At 44.6% G+C, this 26085-nt stretch overlaps 1 protein-coding gene across 3 annotated transcripts in view; it reads left to right on the top strand.

The window, feature by feature from the left end:
• The first annotated feature begins 11452 nt into the window (after positions 1–11452).
• LOC127035653 (adhesion G protein-coupled receptor E3-like) overlaps positions 11453–26085 on the top strand; it is a 37664-nt gene continuing 23031 nt past the window's right edge. For all 3 annotated transcript variants that reach the window (XM_050925785.1, XM_050925786.1, XM_050925787.1), the window contains exons 1-3: positions 11453–11723; positions 20092–20157; positions 24310–25539. In XM_050925785.1, coding sequence (XP_050781742.1) covers positions 11693–11723; positions 20092–20157; positions 24310–25539 — 1327 coding nt within the window. In that variant the 5' untranslated portion in view covers positions 11453–11692. The remainder of the gene's footprint in view (positions 11724–20091; positions 20158–24309; positions 25540–26085) is intronic.

Raw genomic sequence — 26085 nt, 5'->3', positions numbered from 1 at the left:
CTACATTTGTTTATGGGTAAACTGATGGCTCAGGGGTTTTCTTTAGGCTAGACGATAGGAACACCTTCTATTGCTCTCTGTCAGTCTTTCTTCTGATTGGTTTGGTTCAAGCAGAGGCTGAGGTGAATCAGACAGGCTGGATTCTGCGCCCTGGTTCCCCAAGAACACAGAGCTGACTGGTATCACTGCTCCAGGGCTGGCCACATCACAAGGCGTAAGTACCAGAGAAGTTCACTCCCAACCAACAGGTGAGGGACTGAGCAGTGATCCCAGTAGTGAGTAGGAGCAGGGAGGTGATTTCACCTTTGCATATGGCATTGATGAGACCCAAACTGGAATAGTGCCTCCAGTTCTGGGGTACACATTTGGAAAAGGATGTTGAACAATTGGAAAGGGTGCAGAAAAGAGCTACAAAAATGATTCAAGAGCTGAAGAAATGCCTGACAGTGAGAAACTTGAAGAGCTCAATCTGTTTAGCATATCAAAATGAAGATCAAGAGCAGATTTCACCAGCTCCTGAGTCTTCCAACCCAGGTTGGCTACCTTCCTGGAAGATGCGTTAGTCAAGCACCCCTTACTGGACTCAATACAGGGGAACTGGATGAAATTCTATGGTCTGTGTTACACAGAAGAGGAGACTTGATCTAATGATCCTTTTTGGCCTTAAAATCTGTGACACTATGAACAGTTTCTCTTGGCACAGACACACCAGAGAATCTAGCCCAGGGAATCTAAGGGGGTTTCACTGTCAGGACAGCATCTCAGTTGATGGAACATTCGTATTGGAGAGACCAGAAGTAACTGCAAGTTACATCAATTTAAACCATTCTGGACTCTCCTAATCCACCCCTGAATTCATCCCACTGACTTGGTTCCACTCACTGGACAGATTCCCATCACCTTGGCTTCCCACGGGGACTCAGAGGCTCTCAGGAAAGGATGAGCTCTGAGGATTCTGAGCTTTGCAGATCCCGTATCTCAGAAAAACAACACAGGAAGCCAACCTGATGCATATCTTGTTACTTGACATCATATCAGCCAAAAGTTTTACAGACAGGAAAGAGCTATCCTCCCACCATGCCTTGCTCACACTTCCTGCTGCCCCACCGCCCGGCCTGGGCACCTCATAATCATTTGTTTCCTCAAGTAATGTATTCCTCGTGTGAAATTTACCACAATGCAGAGGGCCCAGTACCATTTCAGTCCTGGCCCCAATGGAAAGTACGTAATGTCCATACTGAGCATTGCTTACTATCAGAATGGACTGAGATTTCAGTGTCTTGGTGTCTTTAATTAACCTGATAACTATTTATCCTAAGGTGGTACAAATATAATGCTTAGGTCACTCATATACTCTCCTAAACCCAGGAATACACTTTCTGGACATAACATATTTTAATAAAATCAACATACATAAGTGTATAAGTATATATATAAGTAACAGATCTTAATTAAAAAACAGACAGATAGTCAATGCACAGATCCCCAGCTGGTGTGAATCAGCATTGCTCAATTGGAGTCAATAGGGCCAGATCCCCAACTGGTGTAAATCAGCATCACTCCATTGGAATCAATAGGGCCAGATCCCCAGCTGGTGTAAACCAGCATCGCTCCATTGGAATCAATGGGGCCAGATCCCCAGTTGTTAAATGGGCAAAGCTCCATTGGATTCAACACAACCATTTACACCAGCTGAGGATCTGGCCCCATTTGATGAACTTTCACACACTTGGGCGTAGCTTCATGCCCAGAACTAGCCCAGGGACAAGACAGGGTGATTAACAAGAATGAGGAAGTTCCTCAGAAGTGTTCTGTGTCTAACCTGGGGAAGTTTAACTCAGGCTCAATGCAGAGGCTGTTTGGGCCAAAGAACTGAGCTGATGCAGGAGGCCAAGCCCAGACTGCAAGGGCTAGTGAGGCTCCCAGCATAGGCTGAGCTACACGTCCCCACACAGCACAGACCACGCACTGCAACTGTAACGCTGTCCCCTCGCCAGAGCAGTTCTCCCCCAGCAGCACTAGTGTTGTGGATGTTTGGTGCAGTGGCTGGTTGTATCAGAAGCACTGAGTGCACCCAGCTGATGACGATGGCTGATGAAAGGCTGGCATTTTGGGGGGGTTGTGGGGCATGCGGTAGCTGTGGTAATGGCACAGTGTGACTGTGCTGGAGAAGTTGGAGCCCTGTCATGAGAACTGGCTGTGCTTTATATTTCCTTCCTTTTGTGGGTTTCATTTTCAACGTGTTGTTTATGTTTAACTGCAGGTCCCACTGAGGGAGAAAATTGGGGAAAGAAGTGCAGCTGCTGGTGGAGAATATTTTATCCAGCAGCTGCACTTGAGCTCTTCTCTGCTGCAGGAGACGCTCCGGCAGAATGGTAGCTCTGGCCAGAGAAGGGGCTATATGCCCCTGGTTCTTAAAATCAGGCTTGTGTGCACTTGCCTCCCTCCCCATCCCATCAATCAGGTTTTGAGCACCCAGGCCCCAACCAACCAATGACTTTTGTGCACAACTGCCCTCCATCCCTCAGGTTTCTGTGCACCAGGAACAGCCAGTAAGTGAACAGAGAATGGCACACTCAAGAGTGATATTGACAATACACCTGATCCTCTGACCCACTTCACTCCCTTTGTACGAACACTGACCACATGTCCCTTGGGGTAGGGAGTCCTCCATGGGTGCAGGGAAAATGTGGCTAGTTCCTGAAGCCTCCCCTCAAGCGCCAGCATAGTGGGCAGGGCAGGCAAGGGGATCATTACCAGTTGGCAGCCCCCAGACTGCACCGGGCTCCACGAGGGCTGGCGTAGAACCAGCCAACAAGCCCTATGAGGTTCCTGGGCACAGCCAAGGCCTGGGGCCTGCTAAGCTGGTTAGTTATGTTTCAAGTTGAAAGGCACCAGTAATTTCTAACCCTGGATAAACATTGTGGTTCATACCCAAACAAGTGAAGGTGGGAAAAGTGATGAAATTCGACATATAAACTGTTCATTAGCAAATACTCGCTTGGTGCTTACAAGAATTTAAGTTGCTGTGATGCATGCGGAGCACAAATGAGTTTTTACACTTTGGAACTGCACATCAGCTGGCCTATACTAGAAAAGTAAATCAACCTAGCAACTTCACTCAGAGGTTGAACTACCTACGGACAGGAGAAGCCATTGTAGCGTTCCAAGTGCAGACAAGTTCTTAGGCAGGCTGGTTCCGTGATCATTTGTCTCTACATAGAGTCCATCTGCATGAAAATGCCCACCCGTCTGGTTGTCATTTGAGAAGTTTTGTTACTAAATTTCAACATCAACTTAATCATAGAGAGAAGTTTATTAGTTCTGCACTGATCAAGGGTTTCACCTGATTATTATAAATACTGAAGATTCATGGCTACAGTTTTCTATCAGACACAGTGTTGCAAACTCTTGTCATATTATTACAAGCTGGGAAATATTTGTTCTTGTTATTCAAGCCCCAGCTCTAGGAGTCCCACGATTAGGTGGCAGGGATCCCAGTCCAAAGAATTGCCATAATTATTAGGGCCTAAATAATTCCCAGAGCAGAGCTTTTAAAACAACATCCATCTTGATTTAAAAATTGCCGGTGACGGAGAATCCACCAGGACCCTCGCTAAGGAGCTCGATCTATTTAGCTTAACAAAAAGAAGGTTAAAGGGTGATTTGATCACAGTCTACATAGGGAACAAATACGGGATAACGGTCTCTTCAGTGTCACAGACAAAGGTCTAACAAGATCTAATGGCTGGAAATTGAAACTAGACAAATTCAGACTAGATATAAGGGATGGTAATTAACCATTGTGATAGATTCGCTGGTAATTTTAAAATCAAGATGGGATGTTTTCAAAACACTCTGCTCTAACTCAAACAGAAATTAATCCAGGGAAGTAGGAGTGGCCTGTGTTAGAGAGGAGATCAGAGTAGCTGATCCCTTCTGGCTGGAGAATCAATGAATGTGTTGGTAGATCAAAGCCAGCACAGGTTTGTACTTAGGCAGACTGAGGAAGGATTGTATGGTGGTTATGGCCCTTTGCTGGGACTGGGGACGCAGGAGCTGTGGGACCCAGGCTAAGTTTCTCTGGGTGTCATTTCCCCATCTGGGATTTCCTTCATGCATGGGGTGGTTCTGAGGTTAGAGGGGATTAACTTGAGGAGGTATAATGGTACTTGGCTTTTCATCTGTAAGTCTCAAATTGCTGCATGGAGATGAGGGGGGGAGGGTGTCAAGTACTATCCCTGTTCTGCCAACGGCAAAACCAAGGCAGAGTCACCCAGAGCTGTCACTAGATGCCAGGTTTCTTGAGTGCCAGTCCATTGCACCAGCCAACAGCCTGGGAGTCACTGGAGTTTGTAGAGCACACGGGTGGGTTGAGCTTGCTGGGAGAAGCACTGATCCGTAACCAGGCATTCTGGGCTACTCAAGTCAGCCCTAGGATTAAGTGGCTGCACTCTCATGGTAAGTGACATTACAGTAGTAACAAAGGCCCAGCTAAAATCAGGGTCCTGCTGCACCAGGCACTGTGCAGAGAGAAAGAGAGAGAGTCCCTGCCCCAAAGAGTTTCTACACTGATTGGCAAAGAGCAGGAGGGTAAAGAGGCCGAGAGAGGGAGGAGACAGCTGCACAGTCAGGACTGGAACCTGGATCTCCTGGCCCCCTGTCCAACCCCACTTTCCCCAGACCCTACTATCTTGGCTCCAGCATCACTTTCAGGGAGGGCTTTTTAAAATACAACCGGCATCACCATTGTTCCTCGCCCAACTCTCATGGCTGTGCTGGAGGATCACAATGGCTGACCTCAGGGGTTTTCTGCTGGTGTGAGCCCAAGCTTCTGGGGCTGAGTAAAATGCTGAGCCACTGTCTCCACGGAGTCACTACGGGCCAAAGGCTCTTTCTGTTAATACAAATTCTGCCTCCTCGGGGCTGCTCTCCCCCCACACAGTTTCAAGTGTAAGGGAAAGATTGTGGCTACTCCCAGCTCCATGGCTGGTCTATCGACCTATCTACCCAAAGTGCCCAGCACCAGCACTTGGCATTGATTCCATCCAAGGAATAGTCTCTGCCCCCCTCTGAGCTGGTCAAGCAGTGCTTAGGGAGTGGAAACAGACCCTAAGTTTCTTGCTAGCCACCCCTTCCCCCAGTGTCCCCATCCCTCCTCTTCCCCACCCAGTTTCACCCCCTCCCCAGAGTGCGCTGTGCCCTCGCTCCTCCCCTCCAGAGCCTTCAGATGCTGCAAAACAGCTGATCCGTGGCAGGAGGTAGGTGCTGGGAGGGAGAGGGTGGTGCTGATTGGTGGGGCCAGATGGAGGGCAGGAGGCGCTGGGGATGGGTGAGAGAGGCGTTGATAGGTGGGGTGCCGGTGGGTGCTAAGCACTCACCATTTTCTTCCTCTGGGTTCTCCAGCCCTGGAGCACCCATGGGGTCAGCACCTGTGCATTCTTCTGCTGATATTTCTCCAGGATCTGGTGTAAGCAGTGCTTTCTGTGCTGCCAACCCCAACATTCAAAATCACAAGACAGGCCACTGAAACTAGCTTAAAAATCATGAGATTAAAAAAAATAAATAGATGTTGGACTGGTTTGATTTGCCTCCTGGCTTCTGAGCCTTTAGAGTCATGCTCAAGCCCTGATTTTAAGCTTTTCTCTACAATTACGAGGGCTAGAAACTTTCTTGCTTGAACCCAGGAGCTGGGACTTGGAGAGACACATCCAATGTTGGGAGACCTGCAATGAAATCCTGGGAGCTGGCAACACTGCATGGCCCTGAGTATTGAGGGTGGGGCCTCTCCTCTTGATGTGCCCATGTAAAGCAGCGTTTTCCTCTCCCTGGTGTTTGCAGTGTCTGAGGAGCTGGCTGCGGTAAGGGGCTGGGGATTGAGAAGATCCAGGCTGATTCTACGAAAGCCCCATCAGATCTCCAGGACTCCACAGGTGAGAAATGCCATACCCTTCCAACGCCTGATCACTGCTACTTCCTCACAGAGGGAATCCTGCATATGGTCTTCCTATGGTAAGGCCAAGCTGAAATTCAAGAAGAGGAGGAGGATGAGAGGGAGAGATGGGAGGACAGGAGCAGGGAGCCAAAGACAGATAAACCCATTTTATGTTGTGATCATATGCATCCTTTCTGGGTTTTACCCTGAGCTCAGTTCATGCTGCAGCAGAATTTTGGCTCTTAGACCCCATTCAGCAAAGCTTCGTATGTATGTGTAATCCTCTGGTGACCATGTGACAGGTCCTTTAGATCCATCTATAGCAGCTGTTGTTTTTAGCTCTGGAGGGCCCCAGTGCAGGCCATGGTGTATTGGCCAAGATAGCAGCTGTCCAACAACTTTAAGCTCTCAATTACTGTGTGGGTGGCTGACATGTGCTTAGAGTTAAGCACCTGCTCCAATGCTTTACTGGGTTGTGGTCTCAATGCCACATAGAGAGCAGGGGGGTCTGGTCCTCTCAGAGGTGCTGAGAGCTCACAGCTCCCATGACCTGCAGCGGGAGTTTTGAAGTGCTAAGACCTTCCAGGAATCAGGTCCATCAAGTTCATTCATGAACTAGATTTGGATCTTGGTTATGCTGCTGTAAATCTGGTGTGACTCCACAGAAGCCAACAGATTTACACCTCCATAGAAGAGCCTCATGGTACCAAGTGGAGTGAGGCCGAGCTGATTGTGGGGCTACTGTGATTAAAATCCCCTCAGTGGATATAACAGGCATTTGGCTTGTAGAAAATTGCATGGGTCCATTACTAGATGGAAATAGTAGAATTATAAGAAGTATACAGAAAAGGCAGAAGATTTTCATAAATATTTCTGTTCTGTGTTAGGGAAAAAACCGGATGATGTAGTGTCATCATATGATGATAGCACTCTTTCCATTCCATTAGTGTCTTTGGAGATGGAAAGCAGTGACTCCTCAAGTTAGGCATTTTTAAAACAGTACATCCAGATAACTGGTAGCTAAGAGTTTTAGAAGAGCTGGCTGAGGATCTTGCTGGACCATTAATGTTGATTTTCAGTAAGCTCCGGAATACTGGGGAAGTTCCAAAAGATTGGAAGAAAGCTAATATTGTGCCAATATTTAAAAAGGGTAAACGAGACGTGTGACACTGATCCAGGGGAAGATAATGGAGTGGGGGATTCAGGACTCAATAAAGAATTAAAGGAGGGTGATATAATTAATGCCAGTCAACATAGTTTTATGAGAAATAGACCCTATCAAACTAACTAGATTTTTTTTTTAAATGAGATTACAAGTTTACCTGAAAAAAGGTGTTTGATCTGGAACTGCAGAACATTTTGGTTAAAAAAATAGAATGAAATAAAATGAATAAATTAAAAGCTAGATATCAGATAGGTCTCAAAATGTAATAATAGATGGGGAATCATTGTCAAGTGGGTGTGTTTCTAGTGGGATCCTGTAGGAATCTGTTCTTGGCCTTGTGCGATTTACCATTTTTATCAATGACCTGAAAGAAAACATAAAATCATCACTGATGAAATTTGCAGATGACAATAAAATTGAGGGAGTGACAAATAATGAAGAGGACAGGTCACTAATACAGAGCAATCAGGAGTACCAGGTAAACTGAGCTCAAGCAAACAATACTGTAATCCGTCCTGTCCCGTTTCTCAGGTCTGGCATGGGAGACTGTCTTGTCCTGAACCTTGCCTTGTTTCAGGGTTATTTAAAGATAAAGAAGGAGGGAATCTTACAAAGAAACACCAGCTCATATATAGGATTTGAGAGTATTAAAAATGTATGGAGTGAGGAGGAACGATCTTGTGGTTTAGGCACTAGACTAGGACTCAATTCCCAGGTCTGCCATTGACTCCTTGCATGGACAAATCACATACCCCTCCCAGCTCAGAACTCCCTCCTGCACTCTGAACCCCTCATCCCCAGCCCAGAGCCCCCTCCTGCACCCCAAATCCCTGCCCCAGCCTGGATAAAATGAGCAAGTGAGTGAGGGTGGGTGAGAGTGAGCGACAGAGATAGTGGGGATGGAGTGAATGAGGCGCAGAACGTTGGTGAAGGGGAGGGACAGGGGCATGGGCAGGGCTAGGGTGTCTGGTTTTGTGCTATTAGAATGTTGACAGCCTTAGCTACATACTATGGGTATCATTCTAAGGAGCCTCACAGATTCTTTAAAATAGTTCATGCATCCGACAAAGTGGGTATTCACCCACAAAAGCTCATGCTCCAAAACATCTGTTAATCTATAAGGTGCCACAAGACTCTTTGCTGCTTTTAAAATAGTTATACCAGCAAATCCTTCCTAGTGTAGACAAGGCCTTAGTTCCAATCAGTTAGATTTGGGCAAACCTTTTGAAGACAATGGGGTTGCTGCCATGTCACTGAGGTAATTCAGATTTATATCGGTGTAAATACGATCAAGAGTATTTCCACTAGAAGTCTGATGTAAATGACAGGAGATTAAAGCCCAGACACTGGATTTTTTTCATTCAGGTCTTATCCTCATCCTTAGGGGCCTGGGTTTGAGTGGTTTTTCATTCTCATAGCACTGCGTGTTTTGAGGCTGAGACAGGTCTTTCCCTGTGTGCCCTTGTTAGTTTGGGCTCTGGTTATACAGGACTCTCCCATCCACTCCTCATTGCTCAGTGGTGGAGAACAAAGATTTCTATTAGAGATCTGGAAGACATCCTACCTCTAGTGGTCTTCTGTGGGGAAAGAAGACCTTAAAACTCTTCTCTCCTTGTATTTTCAGGAGATGACTGCTTGCCCACTCCCATGTTTGCAGCTTCTGGTCTTCTGCCCTACCCATACCGTCAGTCTTTGTGAGGCCAACTCTCCTTCAAACTCTCCAACCTGCACCCCTTTTTCTATAGGAACATAGCTAGAAACACACCCAGGTCCTGCTACTACTGCATATGGGTCCTGTGACACTCGGGGAATGTCTACACTGCAATCAGGAGGCAGGAATAGTGGTCCATCTGTGACCCCTTTCAGACAACAAAAATGACTACATGATCCCAGGAACAGGGACTGAAGCCTGAGCCAACCCGAGCCCCATCGCCCTGGGTGCAGGGGCCAAAGCCCAAGGGCTTCAGCCCCAGGCAGGGGGCCTGTAACTTGAGCTCTGCCACCCAGGGTTTTGCCTGTGGGCCCAGGCAGTGGGGCTCACGTTTCACCTCTCGGCCCCCGGGTGGCAGCAACTCTAATGCCAGCCCTGGTGACCCATTAAGATGGGGTCGCAATCCACTTTGGGTCCCGACCCACAGTTTGAGAACCGCTGATCTAGCTAAACCTTGTACCTTTGATCTAGCTAAATCTTGAAGTTAACATAGCTAGAAACACACCCAGATCCCGCTACTGCTGAGCATGGGCCCTGTGACATTCAGGGAATGTTTGCACTGCACTGAGGAGATAAAAGCTAGCTCGAGTAACAATAGCAGTGTCATCACTGCATTGGGGTAGCTCTAATATGGACAGCGCAACACAGAAAGAGCAAGTTTAAGGTGAATATTGGAGAACAGCAGCAGACAATAGAGTTGGTTGACTTTTTTCAAAGTTTTGACAAAAATGCTGTCAAGGCTGATTCCACACTCGGGCAGAAGGTGGTGGCCAGCTAGGCTTGAGGTACGGCTACACTTGCAGCCATACAGCCTCCCGTGGCAGCGCTTTGAAGTGCGAGTGTGGTCGTGGCGTCAGCGCTGGGAGAGAACTCTCCCAGCGCTGCAGGTACCCCACCTCCCCGTGGGGATTAGCTTGCAGCACTGGCGCACTCTTTACACTGGCGCTTTGCAGCGCTGTAACTTGCTGCGCTTAGTGGGGTGTTTTTTCACACCCCTGAGCGAGAAAGTTGCAGCTCTGTAAAGCACCAGTGTAGCCAAGTCCTTGTATTAAACTCCGAAGGTTACAGCTTCTCTCTGACCTTGGCTTGGTAAACACTTCCAGCACCCAAATGCAAAACCCCTTTTGGAACCCAGGAAGACTCACTTGGGAATTCCTTCCTGTGGGGTACCCTCAAGCCCTTTAACAGGCCTCATCCCTCAGGGAAGAGCTGAGAAAGAAAACAAAGGAAATTAGTTGTTGCCACCAGCTAATTAAACCACATACACACAAACCTCTTAGACACCAAAAATCCAATCCTGTTCTTACAGTAAATTTTATTAACAAAAAAGAAAAATACATCTGGAATTTAGGATTTTGTTAGATTTTAAAAGAGCAATTCCAAAAATTAAGTACGGAAAACGGCTTTCTTGGGGGTTCAGCTTAAAGGTAACAAGCAAACAAAAACATCTGGGGTTAGCACAAACGAGTCCGTTAGCCATAAGAAATAAACAGAAATAACCCGAACTGCATCTTTCTAAATATTCCTGATCTACTTACACATTTGGGAGTTTCAAATAAGTAGTTCTAGGTATGATCAGATGATTTATGATGATACCTGACAAAGTTTCTCATAGCATAACTGCTCCCTGTTCCTCTCTTTCCCGGAGAGCAACAACAGAGACACAGAGGGGAAGTTTTTCCCCATTTTAAAAAGTTCTAGCCTTCCCATTGGCTCTTCTGGTCAGGTGCCCACTCCCTTTCCTTCACCTGGGGGACTTTGTTAACCCTTTACAGGTAAAGTAAGCAGAGAACAGCCCCCCAAGAGGGACTTTATAGCTAACTGGTGGATAGGTGTCCATAAAAGGGAGCTACCCCCTACCCCCTTCAACCACAAACTTTAACCAAAAAAAAAAGGAGTAGGGGAATAATCAAGAAGATTTTGAATTTCAACAAACAGGGGTGGGGGGAAGGGAAAATGTAGGGAGGAAAAATGTCAAAGTTTTTTTTTAGTTTTTGAGCAACTATGTAGCTGGCTGAAATTTTTTATATTTCAAAATTTCATTGAATAAGTACAAAAAATTTATCACCAATTTTGTTGTTGCATCTCCCCTACCAACACAGATTTTGTAGGAAGTGAATATCAAAATAGTACCTGAGATTTAGGCACCAGAATTTAAGAGTTTGAAATGAGACTGGGTGACTTAAGCAATCAATTAAAATCGCTTGAGAACTTAACATCAAATAAGTCATTCAGCAAAATTATTCCATGGATAATGTTGAGCAATGAATACATTCAAGGGAACTGCAGTCCATTTGGGGGAAATTTACAAACAGGCAAAGTTAACTTAGGGTCTGATTCTATGACTCATGTTTAGGCTCCCAACCCCCTTCTGTTGTCCCAGGGGTAAAATGGGAGCCTCTCCTCCTACCAGTTTTAAACCCCTCTTTCTGTGGCCTGCCCTCAACAGACACCTGACTTTGAAAGAGCTGGGGAGGAAGTGGACGCGTGGTACAGATAAGTAATCATCTGATCTTAGATTGGTAACCCTTGTTTGTTCATCTTATTTCAGCACCAATTGTATACAACTCTCACCTGGTGTGTCAGATCTCCCATGAGAGTGTAAACGTCAGTGTAAGGACTGTCTGATTTCCTGTTGCCCTGTGAGAGCACCCAGCACACTGCAGGGGCTGGGGAAGATAAATAATAAAGGGCCCATCCCCTTAGTGGGATCAGTTACTGACTTTAGTGAGGTGAGCTTGGCCCAAAGACTCTGTTTCCACAGACCAGAGATAAGGAAGATGCTGTGACTGAGTTTGTGTCAATTTTGCATTGGGTCTTGTTTCTAGTTTATAAGGAAAGTGCAAGGGTGAGAATCCCAGAGCTTGTCTTCTGAGCAGCCATGGGACGCCGAAGCTTCGCATTCCCTCCAAGTAAGTAGAACCAAGTTAGTGATGGCAGAGCCATGATGTATGGGAGAGTGTAGCAGGCAAGCCGCTATCCTCTGAATAGCTGGGAGTAACCAGCTGGCAAATTACTTGGAGATGCCGGGGGGGGGGGAAGTTAGAGGTTCTTTCCTCAGGTACTTTAGCGGTGCCCTGGCCTATCAGGGCACATCTACACAGCTGTAGTAGTAAAGTGTTATGTTTGTATTTTATATAATTTTGAATGAAGAATAAATAATAATAACGTAGCATGCATTAAATGTGTTGTGTATGATCTGACAATATCCTGCCAGCCACCCTTTCTGAAAGCAGAAAGGAATGGCTTAATGGGCCATCGGTAAAGACGCATCAGCCAAAATCTGTGTCTGAAGCTGATTTCAAGGCCGTGACAGACCTTTAGAGTCACCACTTTGTTGTATGTTTAGCATTTTAAAATAAGTAAAGGAATGCAATAATTGTTTTCTCCTGCATTGCAATTTGATGTTTCTGTTCCAATGCTCTATGTCAATCAATCCTGTTTTGTGTGTAAATAAGGAATGTGTGTGTTAAAAAATAAGTGTAAAGGCCATCAGCGGACCAATTGTTCTAGGAAAGAACCAAGGAACAAACATAAGGGTGCCAGGAGATTGCAACACACCCCTATTAAAATGTCAGAGGAAGGGGAATTAACTACTCTAAAAATAAAACAGGCATCTATCAATAAAGACAAAATAGCTGTGATCAAAACTAGCATAAAATAACTCCCCCAAAAATAAAAAACCCTATAAAAATTAAAAAAAAAATTTAAAAAACAAGCACCCATCAAACAACAATTAATTACAGCATTTCGGTGCAAAATTCATTGGTCCCACTGAAAAAAAATCACTATGTAAACAGCGTGCTTTGCCATGAAACTTCTGGGTTCATTTTGCCAAGACTTCCCCGGAGCATTGTGTCACAGCTGACAGAACCTGGCTCCTCCCTACCTGTGATCAATCTTGCTGGCTACTAGATTGATCCAGTCTCTACATTGGTAACTATAACATAAACCGGTGAGACTGTGTGTGTGTAATTAAATGCATAAGCTAATTGTTGTATTTCCAATAAATGCGGTGTATTGGGTTGTCCCTTGAAAAAGATCCCATATGCTTCTTATAAGCATAACATTTTTGGTGGAGAATTGTGAAAAGAGGAAGACATTCCCCATAATTGTTAAAAATACTGCTAAAAGGTATACCATACGTATAAAGTGACCAATCATTCAAGTGTGCACATCCCGGCCGTAAAGATACCAGGCCACAAGGGGGAGAATTAGAATTAGAATTTCCTCATTGCTCCTACCCGTCTGTTGAGGAAAAATTGCATAGGCAAATATACCCTCAGTCATAGCATGATCAAGCCCAGATGGCAGAGGGCTTAGCATTCCCCCCTCCTGCTCTGTCAGTCAGGGTCTTTAGTGAGTATAGACTTTTTGTGTTGTGTAAGTCCCAGGACAATCAAGGGCACGAAAAGTTATAAAGGTAAAAAAAAATCATAAAAAAAAGTTCAAGTGTAAAGAGTCCCCTAAAAATAACGCTTAAAAAAAGGCAAAAAAATTTACCATTCATACAAAAAACTCCTCCTTTTAAAAAAATTATGCAAAAGTTTGGGCACATCCCATCAACTAAACAAGAATTAGCCAATGTCCATACTACAACTAAAATACAAAAATTAAAAAAGCCCATCAGTGCCTCCTTATCAAAATTAGCAATAAAAACAGTTATTTTCTAAAATGCTGCCTGTATAGCAACAGCAAAAAAACAAAAAGCACAAAATCAGGCCCAAACAAGCAAGCAGGCAACAAATAAAAACATTAAAAAACAAATCGGGAGCCCTAATGGGCACAGTGGCAAAAGTGAAAAAAGCAGTAAGCACACACAGACATGGAGATTTCAGATCCCTGGGCCAATATTTGAAATAGGAATATCTGGGCAAATAAAAGTGTCATTTAAAAAAATAAGCAAGTAATTAAAAATAAAAAATAAAAAAAAGTTAACTCTGCAAAAGCTGGAGGGAATTAAGCAGTTAAATGTTCTAAAAAATTTTTTAGAAGTGTTATAAAAAAGTTCTTGGTTTCTTTGTAGCCATTTTGAGGGAAAATTGTCCCTTTTCCAAAAAAAAGTCTGTAAATAATCCAAGCAAAAAAAAAAAAGTAATTTAAATAATTTGACTATGAACAATTTAGTCAAATTTGCTTAAAAAAACCAAAATAAAAAAAACCATAAGGGGTTTCTATGAAAACTTAACTGTGTAAATATACACACACACACACACACACACACACACACACACACTCCCCTCTACCTTGATATAACGCTGTCCTCGGGAGCCAAAAAATCTTACCGTGTTATAGGTGAAACCGCATTATATAGAACTTGCTTTGATCCACCGGAGTGCGCAGCCCTGCCCCCCCGGAACGCTGCTTTACTGCATTATATCCGAATTCATGTTATATCAGGGTATAGGGGTGTGTGCATGTGAGTGTGTGTGTGTATAATGTAATTTATGTACAGCTGTGTAAAAATTAAAGCAATATAAAAATGTTTTAAAAAATGTATGTATATACACATCTGTGTGTGTAAATATGTACGGTTTTCCAGACCTAAATCTATACTACTAGTTTGTAAAACTCTTGTTTTGTAAGTTTAAAATAAATTGGTATGATTTTAATTTTTATTTATTACCACTAACCCATGCTTTTTGCCAAACACAAATAACTAGTGTTGTTAGCTTTGGTATTTAGCATTTAACCCTTAAGGTACTGTACCTCAATGCTTTATAAAGTTCAATATCTTTTTAAAGAGCTAAGTCAAGGCTGTAGCAAGGCAGTCAAACCCCCCCTCGCCCCCCAAATAAAATAAATATCTAGATTTGTTTTTTGGTAAAAAAAATAGCAGATAAAAGCAACCATAATTTCCTTTTAAAATTAAAAAACAGTGCCCTTCTGCAGCAACAGCAGGGGTAAGGTGCACAAAAAAAAAAAAGCAACATTAAAACCCACTGAGCCTTAAGGTGGCTCTGCGTAATCAAACTGTAACCTTTATAAAAGTACATAAAAACTCAGTAAGCACCTTATGTAAAAATGACTATGGCTAATATAATGTTATAAAAGTTAAACTATTAAAAAATGTGCATTTTTTCCAGAACATGTACAGGGTATATTGTGAAAAAAAGTAAAACAAAAAGCAAACAAAACATGGTACTTAGTTAAAATCCTATTAAGGCCTCAAAGGGAGCCACCATAGGTTGTGTTTTCTTTTTCATATTGCTGTGTGCTTTAAAAGCAAAAGTTAAAAATAAAAAGTAATCAGAACTCTAGTGGAAGCTGACTGTGTCCATTTGAAAACAAACTCTCTAAGCTCTGCTAATGGCTTTAAATCCAAAATCAAGCCAAACAGCATCAGCTCATGCAAATTACCTAAATAATTACCACCAAACAAATTCCATCAATGGCAGCACAAAAAAGCTGCAAATAAAAAAAAATACCTAATCAGCAAACTACCTAAAACCAAAAATTTCAAATTATAACCCTCCAAAAAAAAATCAAATCTAAAAAATAATAAAAAAAAACCCTAAATACAAAATATCCTTTTTGTGTGTATACAATGCTAAAATCTAAAAACAAGTTAAAAAAATCTGTTTATATGCATAACACACGTACCTTTTAATTCACCAAGCCCCCCAAAATATAATTAAATTAAAAGCCTATGCAAAATTAAAAAAAAACCAAAACACTAGCCTCTAAAAGAAATAGTCTAAATAAAAGGCATAGTATAACAAAACACTTTTAATATATTTATTGTTCATATTAAACATTAAGATAAATTTAATGTTAATAAGTACCCCAGTAACAATGTATATTATCTATGAATTAAAAAAAAAAAAACACTTTAGAGTCAGATAGTAGTGCTTCTCAGCTACTACCTGTAAAAAAACTTAAAGCTTAGCAGCACAGGGGAAAAAATTACAAACTTAGTCTGCTATATAAAAAAACCCTGAAGTACCCCACCTCATAAATTTAATAACAATACAGTAAAATAATTCACCCTAAACCCTTAAAATGTAAAAGGCCATTAAAACCTCACCTGCCTATAGAACAAAAAAGCAAAAAAGTATAAGGGTAATTCCTCTGTTTTGCCTGCAATCAGAAAAAATATTTATTTAAAAAAAATGTTAAGCAATAATCTACCACCTCAAAAGGGATAAAAACGTGTTCCTTTTGTCTGTTAAAAAAAAATGCTGGTACCAGCTAAAAAGCAACCCAAAATACCATAAATTTACTGTTGCAACAAACATTGTTTTGTCTTGTGTTGTTTGTCTTTTTACTAGCATTGTTATATATTGTTACAAAATTAAGTACATTAAGTAACAAAATAAGCATTTAACCTTATTTACAAAAAACAATACTGCAAAAGAGCAAAATTAAAAAAACTCCAGTCCATTAACAAAAAAAATCCTTAAATCTGTTGTATGGGCTATTAAACAAACAAAAAAAGTTTGTTAAATTACAACAAGCTCAAATTGCCTCTCAGTATGTTGCTATAAAACAGTTATATGAAATATAATCCACACAAAAATTGTTCTTAAAAATAAAAAGTAGTAACATTTTATTTATTTTGTATAATGTAAAATAATTAAAAAATAATGTAGCATGCATTAAATATATTAGTATATAATTTAACCATATCCTGCCAGCCAGCCTTTCTCAAAGCAATAAAATAAATAAATAAATAAATAAATAAATAAAAGGTCCAATGGGCCATTAGTAAAAATTCATCAGCCAAAATCTATGTCTAAAGTTCATTTCAAGGCAGTGACAGACCTTTAGGGTCACCACTTTGTTGTAGGTTTAGCATTTTAAAATAAGTAAAGGAATGCAATAATTGTTTTCTCCTGCATTGCAACTTAATGTTTCTGTTCAAATGCTCTATGTATATCAGTTCTATTTCATATATAAATGTAACCCTTCTGCCCATCTGAGCTAGCAGCAACAAGAGTTGGGTTCATTATCTAGGGGTTCCTTTTCAAAAACACAAGGCAAAACTGGCTCCAGTCCCCACCACGTGACCTAGCTGGGACAACTACATATGTGCCTCTAAGAGCCAATACTTCCTCTCTCTCAAGCACAGAATCTGAGTGTAGCAAAAGCCTTTTAATGAAGGAGAGAAACAATATAGCATTATGTGGGGAAACACCACAAACAGGATTCATAACACAAATCACAAGCAAAAGACCCATCCCCAAGCAAGTTTGGCAGTGCCCTTTTCCCCTCAGGGTCTTGAGTCCAGCAACCCAAAAGTCACCCCTCCCACAGTTTCTGTCCCTGGTCAGAGCAGGCTAAATTTATCTTCAGAGTTTACCTCCCAGCCTGAGTGAAACAGGGAGAGGTATGGGGGCACCTTATGTGCTCCACTGCTTGGGTTGACTGCCAATTGCCACAGCACTCTGCAGGGTTCTGAGGCAGTTTTCTCCACCAGCCATGCTGCTCACTACTCCCCTCCCCTCCCCTCCCCTCATCCCATCCCCCCCTTACCAACACTACTTAACACAATTTTCAGTGATTTCAGCTGTTAGTAGAAAAGCTTCATTACTAGCACACTCAGAACCATTAGCCCAAAGTAGAGCTAATGCTTTGATCTAGAAATCAATTACTTCTATATTGCAACACATACCAAAACTCTTCTCTGTCTCATGACATTGGGCTTTGGAACTCATGTCCCTTGCCTAGCGAGTACTACTTAGTTGAGGGTGAGTCCTTCCATCATAAAATTTCAAGTACAGTTCACATGACAGGTCACATAACCCGGATAACAACACTTTATTACTCCTGCCCGAATAACAAAAAGACTGGGATCCCACAGCAGCCAAAGTCACCATTTGGGCAAGTAGTCCCATCATGCTAGGCGGGGGGGGGGTGTGCCCATGCAAACTAGATCAGCCCCTGAAGTCCCTTTCCACAACTCAGCACCAGATGTCAGGGTAGAGCTCATTCTGGCTCTGCTTACATCCTCCCCCCAGCTGAGAATTTGTCATCCTGACAAATCACACTCCCTATTATACCAACTCACTGATTCCCTCCAAAGGGCCTCAGGAAGTCCATTACAGCTTCCACTAGCCTTTGTGCTAAACTTATCAGCTCCTTACTAGTCATCCCAGGTGCATCATAAGTTAGCAGCCAAAGTGACCATTTGGGCAAGCAGACCAATCATGCTGGGAGGGTGGGTGTGCCCATGCAAACAAGATCAGCTGCTGAAGTCCTTTTCCACAGCTTACTACCAGATGTCAGGGCAGAGCTTATTCTGACTCTGCTTACATAAATGAAATTTATATTAAAAAATAAATATAAAAGCCATCACCAAGCCAAATATTCTAAAAGAAAAACCCTAAACAAACATAAAAGCACCAAAAATTGTAACATGCCCCTCTTACAATATCATAAAAAGCAAATTAACTCTAAAAATAAAACAAGCCCCTATCCATAAAAACAAAATAGTTGTAATCAAAACCAGCATAAAATAACTCCCTAAAAAACGTAATAAAACACAAAATAAAAAAAAATAAAAAAACAAACACTCAAACAACAATTAATTACAGCATAACAATGCAAAATTCATTAGTCCCCCCCCCCCAAAAAAAAACTATAACATGTGGCAGAGACTCTCCAAGCCCACCTTGACAGACTTGGGCTTGTGCTATCATGATAAAAATAGGTGTGTGGACAGAACTTTTAAGTTGTGGTTTGGACCAGCTGAGGCCCATCCCCACCCCAGACTTCAGAACCTGACCTCCCGTCCAAGCCACAACTCAGAAGCTCTGTGTACGCAGCTACTTTTAGCACAGTTGCACGAGCCCAAGTCTGTCGAGCTGGGTTCTGAGCCTTGCTGCTGCAGTCTGCTGCGCGGTGTAGATGGACATTCTGTTACCTGTCCGGCTTCACAGGCGGGCAGAAAGCAGCTGCAGCACCAACTGTTGGCTAAAAAGATTAGCAAGACACATGCTCTCCTGCAAACTTATTGTGCATCTTGCCCCTCTCTAGGGCATGTGTTTGCTTCCTTGCTAGCACTGGGCTTGCTGACCCATGAGGAACAGATGCAAGAAGGTTATATCTGACAGAACCCAAATTGACAAGGGCAAATGGGGAAACCCCTGTGTGGTGATTCTGTGAATTTTGGTAAAGATTTATGATTCCTGTGCATGCTTCAGTTTCCCTCCGGCCTTTGCATTTCTGTGCATTGAGCATAAAGGGAAGTGATGTGGTATCTGACTCAGCAGTTTGGTTGGAGACTCAAGTCATTAACAAAGTAAGTAAAGAACGTCTACACATGCGAATGGAGGGTCTGGAAAAGACAATGGAAACCACAGTGGCCGGGACATTCACTCCTAGCGACCAACATCTGAGAGGAAGGAGATTTCCCGGCCCCTTGCAGGGCAGCAAACCAAACACCCTGAGCGGGAGAACAAAGGGGAAAGGTGATAAGTGGCTGGATTTAGAGCTGAGCTTTCAGAGACATAGGAAACACGCCTGGAACTAAACAAACAGAGACTGCGAGAGAGAGCCAAGATGGTTTGTTCCTACAGCAGCCTGGCTCATGGGAGCCCTGGCATTGGTCGGCATGGACCATGTCTTAACCTGTGCCTCTTTATGCTAAAGTAAGGACTGTCAGATTCTGGAGGCCAGGTGGCTAATACATTCTTATCTTGTTTTGAAAAGGCTGCCTGGCATTACTGCAAATACTCACTGAGAGCGTTGTTCCCTGAAGGAGTTAAAAACAAACCTCCCACTGGAATCTGGCTCTGCTGGACTTACTACAGGGAGTCATGGAAAATGACAGGGGTTGCTGGTACCCAAAGACCTAGTTTTGGAGGCCACGGGTCTGCCCCTGTGGAACTGTGTAGCTCCTTGGGGCCCAGCACTTCAACAGGGATCTCTCCAAAGGAACTGGTTACAGGCTGCAGCATAGACCAGACCCTGTGAATCCATGAGACCTTGTCCCAGGGCACTGAGAAGCCACTCTGACTCCAGCCTCCCAGCTGCCTCCTACAGAGCATCAGAGGATGAGACTAGCATGAAAAAATCCAGTTCCTAGTTTCCATTCTCCCCATATCAGTGAGGTCCAGTGTCCTGATCCTAATTCTGATCTCCTAAATCCCAGGATAAATCCAGTGTAACTCCAATAAAAGTAAACCAATGGAGTCATTCCAAATTTACACCAGTGTAACTGAGATTAGGGTCAGACTCATATACAGGTGCTTAGACTCCTTTATTTAGTAATATCTCCCTGTGTTGTTTATTGCCATACCTTAGATTTTAAACAAGTTTTGTTCCTCTTCTCTCAAGTGTTTTTCTACCTTGGACTGTTCTGGTTTCTGCCACCAGCAAGCACCCAGAGGACAAACACAATTGGTAAGTTCTCCGGTTAGTGAAACATAATGCCTTGTGTAACGTTTCTGTGCCCATAATAAGTGATCCCATATGGAGTGTCTGCAATGAAGCTGGTATTGGCCTGGCAGCTCTCAGCAGCATTATCTGGACTCTAATGGGGTTCAGTGCCTCCGGTCACTAGGAGTAGCGGAATGCCCAAAGGGGTGGGTACACCTCAGGTTCTAAACAGGCCCTGAAGAGAACAGCAGAATTTTGAGAAGAGGAAAGTTTGGGTATCAGGGATGATTCCTCCTTCTCTGTGTTCATTTAGTCATTCACTCCCTCTTTCTCCCTCTGTCACTCCTCAGGGTGTTCTAGTTTTAGTCTGCTCACACTCTGTCCTATGGTGGACAAGAACCTCTTTCTGCTGCCATGTCCCACTGAGAGGTCTTTTAATAGTGTCACTAGGGCATACTGAAAAGCCAGAGGTGGGCCCAGAAAGCAGTAGCTGGAGACTTCCTCTACTGGACTGCAGTACCTGGAGGTCTGTCAGAAAGGAGCGAGGGAGAATGAAGTAGAAGTAACTCTGGGTCTGTCCTTTTGGCAGCTTCCCCTTTAAGAAGCTGTTAGCATTACAGAATTGGAAATGAAAACTGAGATCACGATCCATTTTATGTAGAAACTAGAAGCACTGGGAAATGCTACAAATGGATCTGAATCTTGAGAGGCATTGAGGACCGGCAGCCAGAGCTGGCCCTAGACCAAATGTCGCATGCCCACTGATCCATTTGTTAAAGTTTTAAATATCTTATTTTTTATTGAATTTGTAGCCCATTTCATGACTTTGATGCATGATTTATCCCTATCTCATAAGACTAACTGGTGATACTGGGGTTGCCATGCAGTTTTCGACCAGACCGCCTAGTCAAAAAGGGACCCTGGTGGCTCCTGATAGCATCGTTGACAGGGCCATTAAGAATCTGGTCAGCGGTGCGGTGGGGCTAAGGCAAGCTCCCTGCCTGCCCAGGCTCTGTGCAGCTCCTCGGAAGCAGCTGGCATGTCTGGCCCCTATGCACAGCAGCGATCAGTGAAGCTCTGAGTGCTGCCGCCACTCCTAGCATCAGCTCCGCAGCTCCCATTGGTTGAGGACTGTGGCCAATGGGAGCTGTGGGGGCGGCGGTTGCAGGCATGGACAATGCACAACGTGCAGAGCCACCTGGCTATGCCTCTGCCTAGGGGCCAAACATGCTGGTCACTTCTGGATGCAGCGCGGAGCCAGGGCAGGCAATGAGCCTGTCTTAGCCCCACTGCACCACTGATTGGGAGCTGCCTGATGTAAGCTCCACCCAGCCAGAGCCCCCACCCTGAATCCCCTACCTAGGAGTGGTGCGAGTGTTTTTGGCGCCATAGGCACAGGGCTGGCTCGCCAGTCCCGTGGCTCTGGTGGACCTCTCGCAGGCGTTTCTGCAGACGGTCCGCTGGTTCCGTGGCTCTGGTGGACCTGCCGCAGGCGTCCCTGCAGATGGTCCGCTGGTCCTGCAGCTCTGGTGGACCTGCCGGAGGCGTGCCTGCAGATGCTCCACCGGAGCCGCGGGACCAGCGGACCATCCGCAGGCACACCTGCAGGAGATCCACCGGAGCAGTCTGCCACCCTCTCAAATCCTAACGCCCTAGACAATCACCTAGGTCGCCTAAATGGAAGCGCCGGCCCTGCCCCTACCCCAGGTTGGAACCCCTCCCACACCCTAACTCCATCCCAGATCCCATACCCCCACTTGCACCCCAACTCCCTGCCAGAACCCCCTTCTGCACCCTAATTCCCTCCCAGAACCCACACCCTCACCTGCATCTCAACCCCTTGCCCCAGGTCAGAACCCCCTCCTGCACCCAAACTCCCCCCCCAGAGCCTCCACCCCAGCTCCCCTCCAGCAGTCCAAGCCCTGCCTTAGCTCTGAGCCTCCGCCCACACTCCAAACCCTTTGCCCCAGGCCTGGAGCCCCATCCTGCATCCCAAATCCTTCATCTCCAGCTCCACCCCAGAGCCCGCACCCCCAGCTGGAGCCCTTACCCTCTCCTGCACCCCAACCCCCTGCCCCAGTCCAGAGCCCCCTCCTGCACCCTGAACCTCTGATTTCTGGCCCCACCCTGGAGCCCACATCCCCAGCTGGAGCCCTCACCCACCCCAAGCTCCTGCTCCTGCTCCTGCCCCTGCCCCAGGCCAGTGAAAGTGAGTGAGGGTGGGGGAGAGTGAGCAATGGCTGGAGGGGAGCTAGCGTGAGTGAGAGGTGGGGCTTTGGGGAAGGGGTGGGGCCAGGATGTTCCGTTTTGTGCAATTAGAAAGTCGCCAACCCTAAGTGATGCCCTGCTCTGTACATAGTCGTGAGTGTATATAGTGTAGAGTGGCTGACAACATTCTCAGAGGCTGGAGGAAAATGTAGTTCTCAGAAAATGTGGGAAGTTCCATGAGATCCTATAAAGGTTCAGAACACTCCAGGAAGCTAGTGAAAAATGAATCCACATACATCCTGCCTCTGTGATTTGAGTATTGGCCTGCTAAACCCAGGGTTGTGAGCTCAATCCTTGAGGGGGCCATTTAGGGATCTGGTGCAAAAATCTGTCTGGGGATTAGTCCTGCTTTGAGTAGGGGCTTGGACTAGGTGACCTCCCAAGGCCCCTTTCAATCCTGACATCCTATGGTACAGAATACCTGCAATATTTTACTTCAAACATTCTGGTTTCCCTTTTGTCACTAACAACAAAAACAGCACCCTGAGCCCAGCGCCCCCCAAGCCTGGCACCCCAGGTAGTTACCAGGGTCACCTGCCCTAAATCCAGCCCTACCGCCAGCTCCCATTGAGGCTAAGAATGATGGACCTGATTCTCTTCTCACATACATCAGTGTAAATCAGGAGAAATGCACTGAAATCAGTGGTGGCCATCTGGTGTAAGGGACAGGAGAAGAAGGCCCAGCATTTCACAATATCTCCCCTCACTGATTGTGTTAAAGGACCAGAAGCTAGACAGCCAGATTCTCAGCTAGTGAAAATTTGAGAAGCTATCTTACATTTGGCCTTAATTTTGTTTCCACTCCGGGCAGAGAGAGAGCTCTGGGAGTGAGGATAAAATGCTTATTGGGAGATATGATGTTTCTGGATCTCTCTATAAAGAGCCAAGTGGGATGTCAGCTGGGGGTAGTGGGCAGAATCCTCATCTGTTGTAAATCAGCAAAGGTCTGTTGTAGTCAGTGGTGCTACCCTGATTTACTCTAGCTGAGGATCTGGACCTATATAACTAAAAGGGAAATAAAGGAAACTTATTACATGAAAGTTTTATTTAACTTTTTAAAATTGTAATTTTATTCTGTTTCTTATGTGTGTTTAATAAAAGGTTCTGTCTGTCTGTCTCTCTCTCTCTTGTTGTGTGTATATATATTTAACTGGGGTGGTTGCAACAAGAGAAGGTGCCAGTGATAACTTGACACAAGACCCCAAACCACCCTTAGGTGTTTAACGTTGTAACAGTACAAAAGGGTTTTATTATCACCTCAGCCCAATAGACCCAAGGCGCCTACCCTTAACACACCAGACTAAAGTTCCATTCCCAGTGCTGGGAAGGGTTGTAGGTATTAATGTTTAGAGCACAAGAGACTGAGAGTCAGGAAACCTGGGTCCTATTCTTAGTTCTATTGCTGATTTGTGGGGTTTCTTTGAGCAAGTTCCTAACCCTCTCTGTGCTTTAGTTTCCTCCTCAGTGCAGTGGGGACAGTAATATTGACCCATCTCCTGTTGGGACTGAGAATTATTTAATGTTTGTCTGTAAAGTGTTTTGAGCTTAGACAGGAGGTGCTAGGGATGGGAGAACAATTATTCTATTATAGAGATCAGGGACAATCATGGTATTCTGATCCAGATTGGAACATTCCCGAAGTCGTGTTTGGTTCCAAGGTCTTTGTTGGCTTCTAAGATGTCTAAGTTGTGCTTTTTCATTATGTAAAATAATGTTTATTACTGATAAAAATTATTTTCATTTAGATTAAAAATATAATGGGGAAAATTTCTAGCTGCATTAAGATTTTCAAGCACCTTTTCTTTTTTACTAGGCCTTAATTTTTGGCCTGAACAAAGTTGATCTAGACCCTTTCACTCTCTTCACCTCTCTCCACTGCCAACGTTTTATTGCTATTTTCTCTTTCAGGCCCATGTCAGACTGAGACTCTGGGAAGAGAATTCATCACTTCCTACATGGATGAGTGTGGGAACTCTAGTCAGTTTGAAGTGCAAATTAGTGGCTACTTTGCCTTCACTTCAGTGTCTGTTTCCATCTCCAATTACACGGGCGATGGGGGAAGGTTTGAGGAGAAGATTATGGTAAATCAGGGAGAGATGGTGCGGGTCAGGCTACCAGACTCAGTGGGAATTAAGGGCTCTACCAAGTTCCCCAATGTAGTCCTAGTCAAGGCTGACAAAGATATCTCAGTAGTGTCTGTCAGAAACAAACATGTGATCCCTGAGACCACTGTGCTGTATCCTGTCTCCAGCTTGGGAAATGAACACTACATAGTGACTCCCTCCACACAATCCTTAGATAGTTACCCAGAGTTCTCTGTTATGACGTACGAAGACTGCAACTCTGTGAAGGTCCATATAAAAGGCAAGTTACATTACCTAACACAGGTCTACTCCACTGGCAACAAACTGGAAATTAAGCTCCGCGCTTTCCAAGGCTACCATTTTCAAGGCATAGCAGATCTGTCTGGCACCAGGATTGTCTCAGAAAAGCCAGTGGCTGTCTTGGTTGGCCAGGGGTGTTTTTGTAATAACACAAAATGCAACCATGTCGTTGAGCAGCTCCTACCAGTTTGCAGCTGGGGTACAACATACATCATTCCTCCCTTTCCCTGGCAGACAATAGATGAAATAGTCTACATCACTGCTTCCCAGAGCACAACTGTGTTGTATCAACTAGGGGAACAGCCAGAGACCGTTACTCTAGCAGGAGGCAGTGTACTCCAGCGTCCTGTCAAGCCCTTGATCCCAGTCTACATCTCTGCTAATGTGAGCATCCAAGTGGTGTTCTACAGCATGGGCTCAGCTGTCCCTAATTCCTCCCACGCCTTCCTGATGAATGTTCCAGATGTTGCCAGTTACTGCCGGATGTATTCTATAAATGTCCAGGAGGGCTTTGAGAACTTTGCCTTGATGATAGCCAGTACGTCTGAGTCTGGTGCCATCATCCTAGACAATCAGCCTCTAAGTGATGTGATGTGGAACCCAGTCGCTGGCACTGATTTCTTTTGGGGCATGCTTACACTTGGACCTGCCATCAGCTCCCATGCTGTGGAACATCTCAGCTCTCCATTTGCGCTCCTGAGTGTTGGCACTGCCGCCATGGGCAGCTATGGGATTCCGGGTTCCTGCAGGAAGAGTGAGTAGCATGGGTTTTAAATCTACTTTGACCACAGTTTGTGTCCATGCTGCAAAAAAAAACAGTGTTACAACCAGGGAGGCAACCATGGGCCTGGTGTAAAGTCTTTTGATTTTGATGAGGCTCCACTGAGTTATATCAGCTGAGAATTTGGCCCAACACGCCATCCTAGGCCACCCCTAGCCACAGTTGCTCAGGCTATGTCCATACTACAGAAGCTGCAGCAGCACAGCTACAGCGCTGCAGCTGTGCCTCTGTAGCACTCTAGTGTAGACACTTGGTACAGCGATGGAAGGGGTTTTTCTGTCACTGTGGTTAATCCCCCCGGCTCAGAGCTGATATCTAGGTTGAGGGAAGAATTCTTCTCTTAACCTAATAGTGTCAACACTGGGCTTAGGACGCTTTAACTATGTCTTTCAGGGGTATGAATATTTTACACCCCTAAGCGACATAGCCTGATCTACCTAAGTTTTAGGTGTAGTCCAGGCCTAAGATTGTGCCTGTGTTGATAGCTGCACCGAACTAGTTTCAGCCCCGCTCATGCAG

This window comes from Gopherus flavomarginatus, chromosome 16, assembly GCF_025201925.1.
Source record: "Gopherus flavomarginatus isolate rGopFla2 chromosome 16, rGopFla2.mat.asm, whole genome shotgun sequence".
In the NCBI taxonomy this organism is placed as follows: domain Eukaryota; kingdom Metazoa; phylum Chordata; order Testudines; family Testudinidae; genus Gopherus; species Gopherus flavomarginatus.
Note: the sequence above shows the minus strand (reverse complement) of the source record. Positions and strands in the feature narration are given on the sequence as shown.